This window comes from Filicampus tigris, chromosome 16 (genome assembly GCF_054856515.1).
Source record: "Filicampus tigris isolate MCC_2025a chromosome 16, RoL_Ftig_1.0, whole genome shotgun sequence".
Classification (NCBI taxonomy): domain Eukaryota; kingdom Metazoa; phylum Chordata; class Actinopteri; order Syngnathiformes; family Syngnathidae; genus Filicampus; species Filicampus tigris.
The window spans coordinates 8,808,680-8,826,174 of NC_141232.1; the positions used below are offsets into that span (position 1 = coordinate 8,808,680).

The window sequence follows — 17,495 nt, forward strand, 5'->3', positions numbered from 1 at the left end:
TTTTAACTTATTGTAAGAATATAAATACAAACAAGTGTGCTTAATAAAAATGGTTTTATTTTCACAGTCATTCAGGTCATGGTTATCTGCAAATATTGATTGAAGGCAACTGGACTCTTGTTGATTTATTTGTTTTTCTTGTTTTCTGAAAATTCTCAGAAATGACTGAGGCGATTATGCTATTAGGCTTGTGGTATGAGCCCTTAAGTAACCAAAGAGTCTCCTGTGATGATTATTTGTCTTTTAATTTTTTTTCTCTGCTTTTTAGGACACAGAACAGATAACCAAAGGTGAGTTGCTTTTATTTATTTTTTTGTCATGTCCATATACACTTAAAAAAAAAACACTTTCACCGATTTGCTGGTAGTCCAACTGCTTCTCTGGCCCACTGATGAATTATTTCGACGCTCCAAAGGAGGGTGGCGACGAGAGCCTTAGCAATCCAAATGCAAACAAAATTGCACTAAAACAAAACGGAGCGATGCTGAGGTAAGCGATGTGCCTGTAGGAAGTTTACAAAGAGACAAATTCATTCGTCGTTCAACCCCCGCACTGCTAATTCTTTAGCAGCGCTCCATTTTCTCGTTGCCCTCGATCTCTGGAATGCAATTTGTGTCCTTACATGCCAAGAAGGAAATAAAAGAGATGCTTGTTCTCCGCCATATTTGTTTGTTAGTGTCCCATTCTGTTTGTGTTCAATACGATGACTTTTCTAAGTCTTTTTAACGTAAAAAGAAAACGGGCCACCCCAAACCTGGAAGAGCCAATTCTGCTCCTTTCTGGTGTGATCTGGGTTAGCTTTGTTAGTCTCATAATCTGCTTCCTTTTGTTCCATTTGCAATTTGACCTATATTCTATCCCCTTGTTTACAAAACGTTGCCATAGAAATTTCTTATGTGACTTTCATGCCCACGGTTCGTTTTTGTGTGCAACGTGAGTTAATGCAACGCTACACCTTTGTCTTAAAAAAAAAAAAACCCAAGACAAACCTGCAGCCGAGTGTTGAGTTGATATGATTGAAAAGCCGTTTGTTGGTTTTTGCTGGAGATCAGTTAAGTTGGAGAAGAAGTGCTGAGATCAATATCCGGAGCTCGTATCCATTTGCTAATGTGATGTGGTTATTTCATCGCCGTGTAAGGACACAAAAATAAAAGACCAAAAAAAAAAAAAAAAATCCATCTGTGATGTTGCTGCACAGTATACAAGGGAGCTAATTAGGAGACGAAGGATGTTGTGGAGTCTGAATAAACAGCCGTTCGTATGCGGGAGACCTGCAGGAATACCCTGAGCGCCATAGTAACCGAACAGCGGCTCGTGCCACGAGGTCCGCCCTGGGACCAAGCAGGAAGGAGCTGAGGGAAAAGGAGCTCGGCTAGATGGAATGAATTGTTGCGGTTATAGCCTTGCGAAGTGCAGTGCGAGGGCCTGCCAAAGAACCGTGCCTCTGGTTGAGTACGGAGAGGGGGGGAAAAAAAAGCCAGCATGCGAAAGGAAAAGAAACAGACGGAGAACACACTCTGGTTTCCTGTTTGCCTGGACGGCTGAGGGGGCCCATTGTGGGATCAAGTGGCCCGTGTCTGTGACACCCACTCAGTCTGCGTGTCCCCGGGTGACAGGTCAACAACGCTAACGGTCGCAAACAAGTTTGAGCAAGATCTTAGCGCGGCTTTTGCTTGGAAATGTGTGGAAACGGCGTCAATGTTAGCGTAATGTTCATGTAGCCTGGATTTGAGCACCTATCCTTGTACTTTTTACCCAACTTGCTTTGTTGGGGTTTCTTTGTCTGGAAATTGTCTGGCTTCTTTTGGAGAAGATTCTCTCAGAAGGGACTGACGTTGGCTGCAATGCAATGCTGTCTCCAGCATCAGCAGCGAGTTAGCGACAGTTGCATGAGACACACCGGCACCTTTATTAACATCATACATATTTCCTCCCTTTCTATTATCAATAAAATCGAAACGTGTCCAGACTTTTCTCTTTTGCTTGCTTCCGTCACGTATTTTTCGGAAACTCTTCCTTCTCAGTGAGCTTGTCTCGCATCTCCCTGTGTGTGTGTGTGTGTGTGTGTGTGTGTGTGTACAGACGCCCCTCCCCCATCTGCTCAGCGCGACTCACGGCTCTCCTCATTACCTTTTAAAGAGCCTGCTTGTATAGTCTGGTACAAAAGCCCACCAACAGCTTGTTCTGGGAGCCCTTAACCAAATTTCAACAACCCTTTTTTGATGTATGCACAGCTTTAGAACAAACTGGCGGTGTGAATTTTCTTTTCTCCGTTTTCAAGTGTTGTTTTTTTTCCCACTTTGAGATGCTGTATATTCAGATGTTATTGTTTGTCAGCCTCCAAAGCATCATTTTCTGTTAAAAAAAAAAAAAGTGTAAACAGCCACGAATTATACCTTCTGTTGGAATGTTTTGTAGATCTGGAGTCCAATTAGCAATTAACAAAAACAACTACTTACTCAATGCGTGTTCGTTTTATCTTTCAAGAAGGTATCCAATATAAATAAAGACTCACACAAATCGATTTAATTTTCTCGTTAGTTTTCTTTACCATCTCTAAAGTTCAGGAATCATACAATGATTTTCCATCCTCGCGACTGCTCTCACCCGAGACGGGTGAGGGCAGAAAAGGGGCGCGGTCTAACATGCAGCCCTCACATTTATAGTGTCTTCAAAATCTAAACATAATGTGGGCTGGTCTCCTCCCTGGCTGGCCCTGCCTATGGGGCTGATCTTCACCAGCTGGTCCCGTGCGCCGATCAGGGCACTTTGAACTGATTATGCGTTGTGTAATTCCCCATTTTTTTATTTTTTTATTTTTTTATTTTTTATTTTTTATTTGTTAACCTGTCGACTAATATAAAGCCATTCATATAGATTCAGATCCTTCACTACATTAAAGCAGGCAGTCAAAGTTGCGCTTAAAACATAGAGAACTGCTGTTACTGGTTAGTAGTTAGCCAGTTTCTGTTTACTGACCAAATCCTCAACCTCAAGAGGTTAAAGGCCCACTGACTCGCTGGGCAAGGAGTGCCGGCCGGATGAACGTAATCAACATTGTGCCCCAATGATATTTGAGGCCGCCTGCCACCAATAAGCGAGCGGGTTAACGAGTCATCGCGCCTCGGCTCCCGCTGTGCATTTTCATCCAAGGTGCCGTGTGAAGTGCATACACGTCACGGCTCGCGTTTACAGCGCAATAAACGATAACATTATTACAAAGTTGTGTCGCGGCGGTAATTCCGCAACAAATTAATTTCCCGTTCCACAATGGCTTAATTACACGCAGCGCCTTTGTGTCGGAGGGTCATAAATTGCGGCGCGATCAGAGAGCGCTTGCCTCTTGTCATCTTCGCGACCTCTTTAACATATCGCGTCATCTGCCAAGGACTTTTTCTGTTTCGTGACTTTACGCTCATTGGCGCCGATGCTGTTTGACGAACGCCTTGGCCTTGTTTGCCGCAAAGTGCACTTTTGCCCGCGTGAAATGTCTTGCACGGAGGCAGGGCCTTCACTCTTTTAACTACTGTGTCATATTCGTTCACTTCTAATTAAGCATTTTAATCATCTCTCTTGTGAGACGTAGTGCTCTCGTTTTGAAGCCCACAGGCGCAAAGCGGTGCTCCGCCACAAAGACATTTTCACAGTCTCATCGCGCCACTATTATGCGCTGTTCTTTTATTCACTTCCAGTGCACTTTTTCCAGGGCGTAGTTTTCACTTTCCCGCTCCAGGTGGGATATTTTAAAATGCACAGCATTAAAAACACGTTGCCCAGCAAAGCCTTCGAAGCCAAGCTAGTCAGATTATTTGAATGTAGAAGAGTACCATTAGCGCCATAGCACCACTGAACCTACTCGCCAGACCCTTGCAATGTTCTTCGGGCCTTCACTTTGCAGATGAAAGGCTCAGCTTTGGAACGCTCCTAATCACCCACTAACCAAAGTTTTGGCCGTTTAAACGTGCGCTCGCGCGCTCCCCCTCGACAGCGAGGGCCCCGCGCATTGACGAGTGGGAGTGTGGACGGCGCGTAAATCTTGAGCCGGGAGTCTACATGCAATCGGACATATCCAATCTATGTGCTAAGCACTCTTCTTTTCAAGCTGAGCCAGGATCGATACCAACTAACCAAATGACTAATTTACTGTAATGACAGAGAATTCGACATAAGCTGTGAAATAAGGCTACAGCTGCTGATCAAACAAAAAAGCGTTGACAGTCGTTGTACAAGCAGTCAGTTGCAGTGACTTGGGTATACAAAGACATCATTGTTGACATATTGTCATGCACCTCCATCCACAAAAACACACGCCAAGGTCGTGTTTTTGTGCTTCCACCCAGGATCACTTCACAATGCTAGGAACCCTCTCCCGTTCTTCCACCTTGGTCGCTGCGATATCTCCCCAAACAACCCCCCTCCTTCCCCTTCACCATTGAGGTCTAAAGGCCCCGATAGACCCCAAAAAAAACGCTGGCCAACAGTGACAGACGCTTACCCCCTGCGGCGTCCGGCCGGCTGCCGGCACGTCACGCTGGAGGAACGCACCGCGACGACAGACAGCGACGCTGACCATTAAAATACCTTCTGCGCATGCGTGAGATGTAATACCCTTCCATGCCATCGGCGGCGGTAGTCACCGTTTCTCATGGTTAGAAAACTCCGACCGGAAAGTTGAAAATGATAAAAAGGTAAACAATGCATTCAGCTCTATTCTTTGCTCATGATGAACTCCCACGCGAAGTAAACCATCACGTTCTTGACACGGTTTTGTGAAATACTTAGATTGTCAACCCTCGCTCTTGTACTTGTAAGAAGATTAAGGCAGCGGAGGCGTGCCCGCTGTTTTTCCGCATTTGTCACTTCCCGTTGGTGCTCCGCGCGCTGATTTGCTAGCTAACAGCCAATCAGAGTGACCAACTGTCACGCACGACTGGCGAGGCCGCTTCAACATACGTAAACGCCCCCCAAGACGCTTACAGATGGGTTACGACACTACGACGGTGGTCAGACGGCGCTTAAAGACGCCGCGATGCTTCACGACCTCCGACGTCGGTTTGGTCTATCAGGGCCTTTCAACACCCTTCCAAGCCTGCCATCACCTTTCCTATCAGAAATATTCAGATCCCCTTTTTAAAGTGGGAAATGAGGTAGCCTCCTCCGTGTGAGGCGGCACACATAGCCTGCAGGCCGCGGTTTGATGTGCATTTTTGATGAACCGGGAATTTTCCCGCCGCGCCCGCGCAGCTGAGGACGGCGTTTTGCAAATAGGCTGTCTGAGAAGGTGACTGATCTCTTTTGACGCTCTTTCTACAAAGCTGAGGCCTGTGCTTCGGGGCCGCCTTTTATTCATCTTTTCTTTTTTTTTTTTTTTTTTTGATGCAATCATACCTGTATTTACATTGACACAATCATTTGCTCATTTTGAAACAAGACTACAGCGACGTGGCGTTCTGCAGGCAAGTAGTGTTCTAATTGTAAGCGGATTTTCAACCTAAGCTGGTTTCCGGCAGTGAGACTGGAGCTCACAGTGGCGTTGGCAAAGGGGGAGGAGCCTTGAACACACACCATTCTTTTCATCGCCTGCTGTACTTCGTTCCCCCCATTCCTGTGGATCCGCTCTCTCCTTCTCGCTCCCCCCCCCCCCCACCCGCCACACCCCCCGCCCTCCAGCTCTCGCTCGCTTTATCTCTCCTCGCTGATTGGCTGAGAGAGCAGCTGGCCCCACTTTCCCCTTCCCCCAAAGCTTCCAGAGGAATCGACGTCACACATCAGAGTCCCAAACGGTGTAAAAATTGCCTCCGTAACTGTTATTAAACCGAGCTTTTACGAGGAATCGCCTCTTTAAAGTCAGCGGCCTGTCTCGCCTTCCGTACAGATGCAATAAAAGTGACGAGAGCCTCTAAATAGTGAATGAGGGAAGAGGGGTGCAGGGGAGAGGGAAAGGCGAGCGCATGCAATGACAGCTGATTAGAAGCTTCATCCTCGGATCTCCCAGCCGACAGATTTAGGGGAATCGTTCCAAGGTTATAGCCCACCAAGGGGCGGGGGGGGGGGGGTGGGGGGGCGCCGATTGACATGACGATAACGCACATGCGGCAAGTAAAACGCAAGACCCGATGGCGTATGTGAGCAAACAACGTCCGACTGTATTAACTGTAGGCTCTACGACGGCATCCTGTCCTCCCCTCAGTGTGGGCCTCAGCGTTGCGTAACGCTTTGTTTGTGTGTGTGTGTGTGTGTGTGTCGGGGCCGGCCTCGTGTGTGTGTGTGTGTGTGTGTGAGAGTTATTCATCGCTTCAATGCGCACGCTTGGAAGCTGAGCCAATGGCACAGCGGCACTGTTCCTCACTCATTTCAAAGTGTTTATTTTACTCCTGTTGTTTATCACTATGAAAAAAAAAAAAGAGGGGGGGGGGGGGGTCTAGCGTCCCGTTGGCTCTGTTTACATCCAATAATCTCCTTGGGCAGTACGTGGATGCTACAAGCTTGTTTATGACTTCCTGTTTACATTGGAGTTTACCAGCGTCCATATTATGTAACGCTACATGCTCAGAGGCGATTATCCACTGTGCTCGATGGCCGTAATGCATCTGACGCAGCAGCCACTCTGCGACCCATGAGACGATAATCCTATTTGACCTCGTGGGTGACCTCCTGACCTTGTACCTCTACTCAAAAGGACGTTACACTAAAGTATTTGTTACAATGGTAAGATAGGAGTCCGACATGATTTAGAATCACACACATGCGCGCGCGTTGTATTTTGTTGTATTTTTGTCGTATTTTTGTCAAGAAATTGTTCACTCTATATCCCGTGCTGTGCAAAAGTAGCTTTTTTGTTTCGATGACCTATTTGTCAGTACTTGGCAATAAATGATATAGTAGGACCAATAACAGGGGAACAAACGTTTCTGAGGAAGCTTTGCAAAGAGTTAGTATGTGGACCATGGAAAATGCTTTTACAGTCTGTACATTCTGGATAAGGAGGCGGATGCAGGAATTTACTTTCAATGTTTTAGTAGGTCTGGCATGCGGACATTTTCCACCTCCAGAATCGTAATGGCGCTGCTGGTCTGTCATCGTCCATGAAACCAGGGAGTCGCTTGTTAATTCTAAAACACACATCTTAGGCAGAGGTCTGCTCTCTGAGTGTCATTCTATTTCCATAATATGGTCATTGAAGAATTGCCAAAACAAAATAATAAGATTTTTTTCTGTGGTGATTTATATGTGCTCTGACGCTTCGAACTTCAGTGGCAGTTAACAACCAAAGAGGGGTCGTAACTTTCCTCAAACGTTTTGTTTGCTAGTATAATTTTACGATTTTGGATGGGTGGTTGGTTTGGATGGTCACTGATTATCGCCAGCGATGCCTAAATTATGATTACTTGCCTTAATTCCTGCATTTCTGCTTTTTCTCTCCCACCCGTCCTGCTTGACCAGTGCCAGACTCTGCCAAGCTCGACCCCGTCCCTCCTCTCCCCCCTGCCAAGCCCAGCGTCACCCCGCCTGTACCCCCAAGCGGTGGCGATGGCAAGCGCGCCCCCGGCGGAGCCCAGCCTCAGACCACCTCACAGACTCCGCTCCAGCAGCGCCACCCGGCCAGAGAGGTGCCCCCGCGCTTTCGCCAGCAGGAGCACAAGCAGCTACTGAAGAGGGGCCAGCCACTCCCCCCTGGGACCCTGACGCTCACCGCCACGGGACGTCCCGCCGCCGCCGCCGAGCCCGCAGCAGATTCCTCCTCAACGAACCTGCCTGCAGGTGAGGAGAGATGCTCATTTGGCGAGTTCTAATTGCATGTTCCTGGTGTTTGAGGCTAGCTGTGTCAAAAAACGATTTATTTTTTCAGGAATCAGGAATACCCTGAAAAAAAAAAAAAAGTGGTTGAGTTCCAAATTTGACTACTTTTGGGGCTTTGGCGTTTCCACTGTATTGCTGTCCAATATACGAGTTGGCCCTCGTGAGAACAACGTGAAATCACCTGTGTGTCCGACTGCTGTTTATTTTTCCCTCGGTCTGGCTGGGAATTAGAAATGGGAATCAAGGAATCCAGAGGAAGAAAGCGCAGAGTAAACACAGCTGGCGTAATAGTATGCGTTTGTGTGTTTTCCTTCCGGAGCGTCCGCGTATCCGAAGGAAGCAGATTCGTCTGCATTTTCTGTCAGAGCATGATGTGAATGCGGCTCCATCTCCATGGCAATGAGACGGTTATCCCACATCTTTCGATTCCCTCCTCCTCCTCCTACACTTTGCTGACTATTTCCTGTTTTGGGGGGAAGAAGCTGTGCGGAGCTCGCTAGTTGGCTGGACACCTCAGTGGGCCTGGCTTGGCATCGCTAGAAAGCCCAAGGAAGAGAAAGATTGGTGGAGCGAGCGAGCGAGCGTGGCAGAGGTCCAGTTCCGTGGGCTGGCGTGACTCATGGCTTACGGTAAAAGCGACTGCTTCTCTCCTCCCCTCTTCGATAGGCCTCCCCGGTTCTCCTTTCACTCTGTCTGTCTGTCTGTCTGTGTGTCAGTGGAGGGGCTGATTACTTGAGGACATGCAGACAGGGACGTGGTTCCCCTCACTGGAAATGGAGCCGCTGCATTGTAACATTCTAGTCATGTTCATTCTAGTTTGTGTTCCACGATGAGTTGACGAGCTGGTAAACTTGGAGTCCGCGTTGTTTTGGTGCAACATTCACTGGAATAATTAAGAGTTGAGTGCATGCTGATGTCCTGTTTCAACAAGACGGTGGGGGGGGGGGGAAAAAATTAAAGTGAAGCAAAATGTCTCGCTACAAAGCACGTGAAGAGTGTTTATTTTGCTTTGGTCAGATGACTAGTTTGTGAAAGGAAGTATGTCAACACAGAATCTAATCTTCTGATTTGGCTTGGCACGTTCTTCCTCATCTTTCATTCACATTGTTCTGTTTAGCCTCTCAAACGCAACGCAGAATGCACATGCATAGTGGTCGTCAGATCATTCTGTTGTTTTTGTTTTTTCCCAATATTTGATTCTTTTCGTGTCAGTGTTGCAATTCTCTAGCAGATCCAGTGCTCCACACTGGATAGATTTAACAGATGGAATGGAGCATGATGTGTATTTTTTTTTTTTCAGAGGCCGGTATTTTAGGTATGCAATATTTGCTGTTTTGAAAATGCGATTGAAGACATTTGTACGCACATGGCAGTCAACGGTTATAACGTGATGAACCGATATGTTTTTTCAGGGCCGATACCGAAACCATTAGTGGTCAAGGAGCGGATATTCGTTTGCAATAAAAAGGAAAATATTGGTCAACATTTTCAATAATACTAACTCCAACTATTAACTTGATTCAAATGCCGTTAAGCATGGTTATTAAACAGTTTTTTCAGATTTGCAACATGTTAAGGCTTTTCACTTTGGCTGAAACTTGGCTGTAAATTTATAAAAATAAGTTTATGTTCTTATGTCCACAACTTTCCCAGTCCTCCGCCCTGATTTTTGTTGTTTTTTTCCAAATAATACGTCAATGCTGTATTGCCCTTTACATCATTTCATTTTGGGCTATCCAGTATCTCATGTCTATTTAAAACCACAGTTTAGATTCTGTTTGGTGTAGACTGATCGAAAGAAAACGTTTTCCGCCCATGTCGCTGGTCATAATATCCTTTTGCTTTCTCTATTCTTGCAACCTGGCCTAACGTAGCAGCAGCATTGTCCCTGCTTTTAGTTGTTCATAATATACCCTCAAGGCTCATTCACTCTCGTTGGGCCTCCCCCCCCCTCCCCCTTTCATTGAACCTCACCTCACCCCCCTTTTACTTTAGTCACATGCTGGCTTTTTTTTCGAAAAGTAAGGCTGCTTATCTTGGCTGGTATGCATGTCCTTCGCGACTGAATGGGCCAACGCACCAACCGATACGTGGCGCTTGACTACTCCTATGTGCTTCCGATCACTCTTGTGCCACGCAAATCACCGGCTCTGCTTTGGCTGTGCACAATCACCAAAAGTAGTTTTCTCTCATGTAGAAGACAACGTGCATGCAGGATTGAGTCGATGTTCTCTTCTGTGACGCCGGAGCGTTGGGGATTCCCTTTTCGAGGTCTTCTGATGTGATTAAACATTGACTCTCCATTAAGGATAAATCTCCGGTGCTTGATGTTTTCTCTCAGTTTTCTTAGCCGCAATGTGCTACGGCGCGGTCGCGCCCCCCCCCCCCCCCCCCCCCCCCCCCCCCCCCCCCCCCCCCGCCTCCGCCTTAACAAACATCACAGCACGTAGCATGTAGCTGGCCCGAGGCAGACGGGCTTCGCTCACACTACATGTATGTCTGTCAGCTTTGCCATTATTCTAACGGTCTCGCTGTGTTGCCATTCGCTTGGCTCGCGCTCCGTATCCCAAGGCTCTTTCATGAAGAGGCGGCGTGTGAGAGCGAGCTATTTTAAGACTGGCATGTTGGAGAAAGCCCTTGACCTGGTTTATCCTTTCAGGGGAAGAAGGCTAAAGTGGAAAACATGACAACATGCGTGTGGACTCCGGAAAATGCTCGACTCTCCTCCCCCATTAATTTGTCGATGGGCTATTTATTTCTGCCTAAGTTACATTTCAGAAAATGAAACGCCTGTACCTTTGTGGTCACAAAAGGCCGGGCAAGTGTAATTTACATAGCCTGCCTGGATCGTTATCCCGCACAGCAGATTTAGATTTCACTGATGTTTAACATTTGTAACACTGTTTTGTCAACACTAAGCTGTTCTTTGCTTCTGCTTTAGATTTGTCACCTTTTTTTTTTTTTCTCTACTCTATATAGCTAAATAAACGTTAATGCAGTGAAGAATACATACACCTAAATTTCACATATTTCTCATATCTCTTATTGATTTAACTATGAAATATAAAAAGTACCAAAAAGTTCATGCTTTACCTTGAACCTTGGATTCATCATTGTAAAAAAAAAAAATTTGACATAACTTAAGTGGATGTGTTTTAGCCGAGTGCATAATATCCTTTAACCAAGGTCAAAATAACTGCAGGTCATTTTTATTCAACAAAAGCTGGATGAGTCGCCTCGCAGTAATGTTATCCGTAATTCACAGTTAATTACAAGTTAAACTCCTTCCCGATTCTTATCGTACTTGCTGAACTAAGCGCATCATTGGGGTCGGTAATGACTCGACTGCTAATGCAGTCATGTTGCATTTGTGATCAAACATCACAAAGACGCATGCAATTCAGTCCAAACGCTGGCTGATTTAGAAATCTCAAAACGATTTGAATGAAGATCCAAGATGAAAATAAAGTCGTGTCGTTCGTAATAAGTGTACTTATGTGAGCATTTGGACACATGGTGATGGTTTGGACTGTTTTGTTTGACTTTTTGGGAGATATTTACAGAACATTTTGGCGGTTCCACTGTATTCATAATCATACATAATCCAAGCAGACTCTTGAATTCTTGGGGATTTCCTTATAGAAGTTAGAGTAAGTCTAATAAGGGCGAAACCACTTTTTTGCAGAGGTGTGTTTGTATTTGTCAGAGGGCTTGTTCTGATGGCTGGCAGCGTGCATGGTCAGCTCTAAACCATCCGGTCTACGTGCCCCCGGGGGACTTCATTAAGCCGTATCAGTCCAGCTGAGGCCCACGCATCCCTGCTACATCATTTCTTCCTTCCATCACTCAACAAGCATCTATCGCCCGGACTTCGTTTTCTGCCATCTCTGTCTTTGATATTGATCTGACTTTGCCAGACACCACAGATGAGGACTGCACCATTATGGCCAAAATGATAATCGTGATTATTTTGATCAATATTTTAATCCCGATAATCACAATTATTCATTGTTAGGGAAAAGGTTTTTTTTTATTGTACTACTCTTTAACAAACTATGTCAGAAGCTTTAAAAAAAAAAAGGATAAAAATAATAAGTGATATATAATAAAACAAATATGTAAAATGTACCCAAGGAGTTATGTTTGCAAAGGGCTAACTAAATGAATATGCTATTACAGAGTATAATCACCAAGTCCAGACAGCAGCTAATATTAATATGCTAGTATGACGCTCGTCATCTCCGATTATTGCCCTACTTTCTTCTCTCCACACGACTCTCTCTCATCAGTCCACCGAGTAACTTTAGGCTCCCGTTGCAAGGTGTGCTGGTTTCTTATTCGGGCAGCTTCATCAAGCCTCAACCACGAGTTTGCCCCCTGGTGGTTGGCTGACTACTGGTTGATTAGACGTGCAGCAGAGCCCACATTTTCTATGTAAATAAACACCGACGATCAGGATCATTTCATCGGTCCAGCCCAAAATTGTGATCATGATTAAAATGTGATTTCATTCTGCAGACCATTTATTCAATAAAAACAAAAAAGATGACATATTTAAAGGTAAGCACTCATTCCCGCTCATCTGAGCTATGATGTACTTTGTATACATGCAAACAGCACTTGCAGTATGCTCTCTGAATGTCACTCACAGTACGGACTCTCCCATGTGTTACATCCTCACAATCATGAGGTTCAGTGGGCAGAACCTCCAGCAAGCATAGCGGCACTGTTTTCCACCAAACATTGATGTATTGTGTTGTGGTGCGTGGGCACTGGTATCACTAGTGCACAATGCCAGCCTTGATCCGGGGAGCCGCTGCCATTTTTTTTTTTTTTTTTTTCTGTTGCCAAGCTCTCAGCCCCTGCTTCTCCTGTTTCCTCCATGCCCTCTATTAATTGACAAGCACGTCATCCTGTGTTGTGTTGCTCTGCTCTGACCCCTTGGCGCTTTTCCAGAGCCATATTTGAGTCAGGATCCATACGAACTTGCTTATTTCATGTCTTTTAATTCAAAGATTTGCCCGAGTTGCTTCACACGGCTGCAACATCGGCTGGTCTACGTCAATCAAGAATAAGAATCAAGACATTTGTCATCATGACGTAATGCCCCGCCTGGGGTGCCGCATGCTTTTTGCTCGATTCCGCTTTGCTTATTCATGACACTGTAGAGGTGTTCAATTGTGGCAGTGCTAATTGCACATGGAGTGGTCTTGGCTAAATATTTGGTGTCATTTAGTGAGAGGTTAAAAGAGCCAAGGCTGTGTTTAGAAGAGCCCCGGCTTTGTTTTGTTTTACCTCATGCCATTTGAGTGCATAAGTGCCTCGCTCTTAGCGGTCCATTCGCCACCTACCAACAATACTGCTCCACATTACTTCAGCTGTGCCGTCCCCTCCCCCAGCCTGCCTTCTCTTAGGGCTTACATTTCCAGCGAGGGAGCGTATCCGTCGTCGGGATAGGAATAGAGCATGATATAAATAAAGATGGGGGGGGGGGGCAATAGATAGAGGCGGCGAGAGCCAGCCAAAGCAATATTGGTGGGAGGGACGGAGCGTGTGGGGTGAGGAAGGAAGAGAGGGAAGCGGTAGGTAGGGAGGGAGAGTAGTGGGGGGGTAGTCTCATGCCGCGCAAGAGCTGTGCAACTTCTTGGCAGCATTTCAGAGAGGAGCCTCAGAGGCTTGGTGAGGCAAGCAGACATATTGAGACAAGGATGGTCCCTGTGTCGCACAAAACCTAGTTCCTTGCACGATGGTCGGGAGGCACCTCTCCACAGGTATTTTGTCGCGGCGTGGCGGATCTCCCGCTCTTCCTTTTCCTTCCTCGATGCTTCTTGTGTGTAGTTATTTCTGCGGCTCGTGTATCGACACTTTAAACCTGCAGGAGCCGTGCATTGCGGGCACGCACGCACGCACGCGCGCGAGACTTGAGCTTTTGCATATGTCACAGCGAGTGAGGCATGCATGCTTTTACACGATGCAGGCAGAGACGGTAGCTCAGAGCCTTTTTGGCTGAAATTCAGGACCGAGAAAATGGCGGTCCTGCTCCTCTCAGTGGAGTGACGCTACAGAAAGACCGTGCGCCGTGTGTCAGAAACACAGTGCCCTCTTTTCCCCTCGCTCTCGCGCTGCTTTCTCTCCCCCTACTTAAAAAGTATCCTGCAATTAAAGGCAAATGCTCAGTGCAATGCGATTGCTTCCTACGTATTGCAATGAAAGCTAGTCTTGGCATGCAAGCTTAACTCGCAGAGGGCGCATGTAAACAGTCGCAACAGCTACGGTAGAAAGGAGTGATGATGTGGCATCAGGGCTATCAATGCACAGACTTTTTTTGTATCCACGTGTATTGGAAGCACTCTTAAGAGAATATGATTACTTTGAGTTGTCGGAGCGGTTTTGCCGGCAGATGAGGGCTCTTGTGTGCGTGTGAGCATTCACACAAGTCATGCATCATGCCAATCTGAGGTCATGACTGCGACTGCCTGACTGGTGAAAAGAGGTTAAGGATGCCACAGCTTTCTGGCTAGTGCCACAGATCATTTCTGTAACACTTCAGTAATTAATTACCAGCGTCTATGCATTTGCACGTCGAGTATCAAGTGAAAAATATGTTCATACAGTATTGTCTTCGTCTCGGCTGAGGTGGAAGTCTCCACAACTTCATTGAAATAGATTTGCTATTTATATGAAATATAATTACCACTGTCATTTTGAAAAAGGAAAACAGACAATTGATCAGATGTTTTTAATGTGATTGGTAAAATTGTGTATATTCTGTATGTATAGAACATTGACAAACATTTTAGTAATAATTTGTTTTGAAACGCGTGAAAGCTGTTTTTGGTGCGGGCAATATGGAATGTGTGGTTAACCGTCAGTGATTCTTCTAACGGTTAACGTGTGTTTCAGTTACAGAGCTTGCGATTAAGAATAGAAACGGACTCGTTACGTTGCCATGGTATTTCAGGTTCTATGTGGGTGTGATGACGTACCTAACTTGAAACACCTTCCTCAGCCACCTTTCTCATGCACATTTTTATTCTTCTGTTTATTTCCTTCCATACAGAACTGCCCCTACAGAGCCGCCAGGGAGCCCAGTATGATAATCCCCTTTGGGGACACCTGCCAGGTGACAGGAGTGCCACAAGTGCTGCAACTTCCACTAATACAAGTTGCAGAGATCAACTGATCATTGACCAGAAGGACACAGAGGCTTGGCCTTCTATTACTCTTAGCCAGACTAAGGCCCCTCAAGGAAGATGCTCTTTGGAGTCTGACCCTGGTCACTTGACCAGCAACAGTAGCACTTGTAGTACCAGTAGTAACAGTAGTAGTAGTACTAGTAATAATAGTGGTTGGTGTTGTACGAGTATGGCCACAGGGGCCAATAGCCAGACAGGCCATTTCCCTGTCAACCACCTAAGCAGTAAGGCCAACACTGGACTCAGCCCTGCCAATCATACTGGAACCAACATGCACTCAAGCCAGGTTGCAGCCAATCGCTGGGGCTCTGGGTCTGGACCATCTCAGTCCTCAGTGGGCAGTGAAGTGAAAAATGACAGTCCAGCGGGAGGTGGGAGCAGCAGAGGTTGGGGCTCTTCATCATCCTCCAACACCAACTGTAACTTGAACTTGAACTTGAACCCTAATGCTAATCCATCTGCGTGGCCTGTGTTGGGCCATGATGCGGGTGCAGCAGGGGCAGGCAGCTCAGGGGGTGCCAACATCATTTCACCCCCTCAATCTACACCAAACTTCTGTAATCCTACTGGCCCCCCATCATCCCAGACCAGCACCTATACTGGAGCCAACACTAACAGTAACTCCTCGGGTATTGGCAGTGCCTGGGGTAGCATAATGACCTCTGATGCATCAGAGTCACACCCTTCGCCATCCACGAATGTGTCTTTCAGTTCAGAACCTCAGAACCTTAAAACTGATGGACCAAATCACATGAATAAGCAGGAACAACCTAGTCCCACCCGCCACTTGCCTAGTTGGGGCAATGCATCCGTAGGCCTGGGTGCAATGGGTCAACAGTCATCAGGGGCCAAGCAGGTCAACGGAGAGGATAATACTTCTGTATGGGGAATTGATGGCGACTCGAAGGCACCGTCATCGAAAGAGTCGTCTGGCTGGGACTCTGGCTGGGGCCAGGGTGGAAGTGGGTCAGGAAATCCTGGAGGCTGGGGTGAACAGTCCAGTGGGGACTGGGGCAAGAAGCAAACTGAAGATGCCCAAGGAAGCTGGGATGGCCCCAGCTCTCCTCCCCAGGACACACAGACTACTTCTTGGAACAGAGCTGTGAGCACAACTGCTGCCAGTGAGGGAAGCAGCGACAGCATGGAAGGACATCCCAGATCCAAACACTGTTCATCCAGAGATACCCCTGCTCCTCTGTTGCCTGCCCAGGATCTTGACCCTCGGGTGTTATGTAATACTGGATGGGGACAGACCCCCGTTCGCCAGCACACATCGTGGGACATGGACAATACTAAAACCAAGAATGACATTGCCACTGAATCCTGGGACTCTCAAACTGGTCCTGATGCGCAGGGGCCTTCTAATACTAACATGGGTCCCCCGCAAAGAACTGACACTGGGAGCAAAAATGAGGTGCCTGCTTCTCAGGGAGCTTCAGGTTGGGGAGGAAATACAGCTGCTAGCACCCAGCCCAGCTCTGGCTGGGGAGATCAACCCAACACCATTAAGCCCCCAAGCGGTCCAGGTGGCTGGGGGAACCTACCGAAAGGAGTTCCCACCTCCGCTATCACCAAGAATAGTGGTCAGTCTTGGGGAGAAGAGAGATCAACAACAGGGTGGGAGGATTCTCATAGCAAGCCAACAACCCAAAACTGGGGAGAGCAACCTAAAGCATCCCACAACTGGGGCAATAGTGGAGTGAGCAACTCTGCAAATGACTGGGGAGAACCCGAAGAGAGGAAAAAGAATCCACCCAACTCTGCCTGGGAGGGAGAAACTGGGGGCTGGAAGGAAACTACTCGAGGCTGGGGGATGCCTTCATCGGGCCAAGGGATGTCAGGTACTGGAGGCAAAGCGGGCTGGGGAGAGCCTGTTAGTCCGCGTCCCAGTGGGCCTTCCCAGGGCTGGGTCGGCAAATCTCAGGATGGACCCAGTGGTAGCATCGGAGGGGGTATCAGCTCTTGGAGTGGCTCAGGCTCTGTGAAGCAGGGCTGGAACGGCAGCAAGCAGGAATCCTCTGCTGAACCTACCGGTTGGGAAGAGCCGTCACCACCCTCAATCCGACGCAAGATGGAGATCGATGATGGGACCTCCGCCTGGGGTGATCCTGGTACCTATAACAAATCCGTCAACCTGTGGGACAGAAACAATCCAGGAATGTCTCAAGCTAAAGCTACTACTGGAGGCAATAACCCCATCGGCCCCAGCAGCAGCCATCCCCACTCTCACAATCACACTTATCAAGGACCACCTGCACCTTTACAGAATCATGCCCAAAATTCCCAAAACCCCGGACCCACCATGGATCCTGTTTTGCAACACCAGTCGGGGTCGTCTCACAACAGGGGCCCCATGATAACTCAAGGTAAGGCGACGTAATCATTTATATTGTCGTGTATAGGCGGGGAAAACATTCCAAAATAACTCCCATTCTGTTTTCTTAACCAAATGCGTGGTTTACAAACACTACATTACACTCCGTGTTACTGACTTAAAGA

The 17,495-nt window shown here is 47.1% G+C and overlaps 1 protein-coding gene across 3 annotated transcripts in view; it reads left to right on the forward strand.

Moving 5' to 3' along the window:
- Nucleotides 1-17,495, forward strand: part of tnrc6c1 (trinucleotide repeat containing adaptor 6C1) — a 35,072-nt gene that overhangs the window by 4,325 nt on the left and 13,252 nt on the right. For 2 of the 3 annotated variants that reach the window (XM_086054969.1, XM_086054970.1), the window contains exons 3-5: nucleotides 269-290; nucleotides 7,444-7,761; nucleotides 14,861-17,362. In XM_086054969.1, the coding sequence (XP_085911095.1) occupies nucleotides 269-290; nucleotides 7,444-7,761; nucleotides 14,861-17,362 (2,842 nt within the window). Of the gene's footprint in view, nucleotides 1-268; nucleotides 291-7,443; nucleotides 7,762-13,431; nucleotides 13,572-14,860; nucleotides 17,363-17,495 lie in introns of those variants that run through there. The other variant, XM_086054971.1, reaches the window with a different exon arrangement.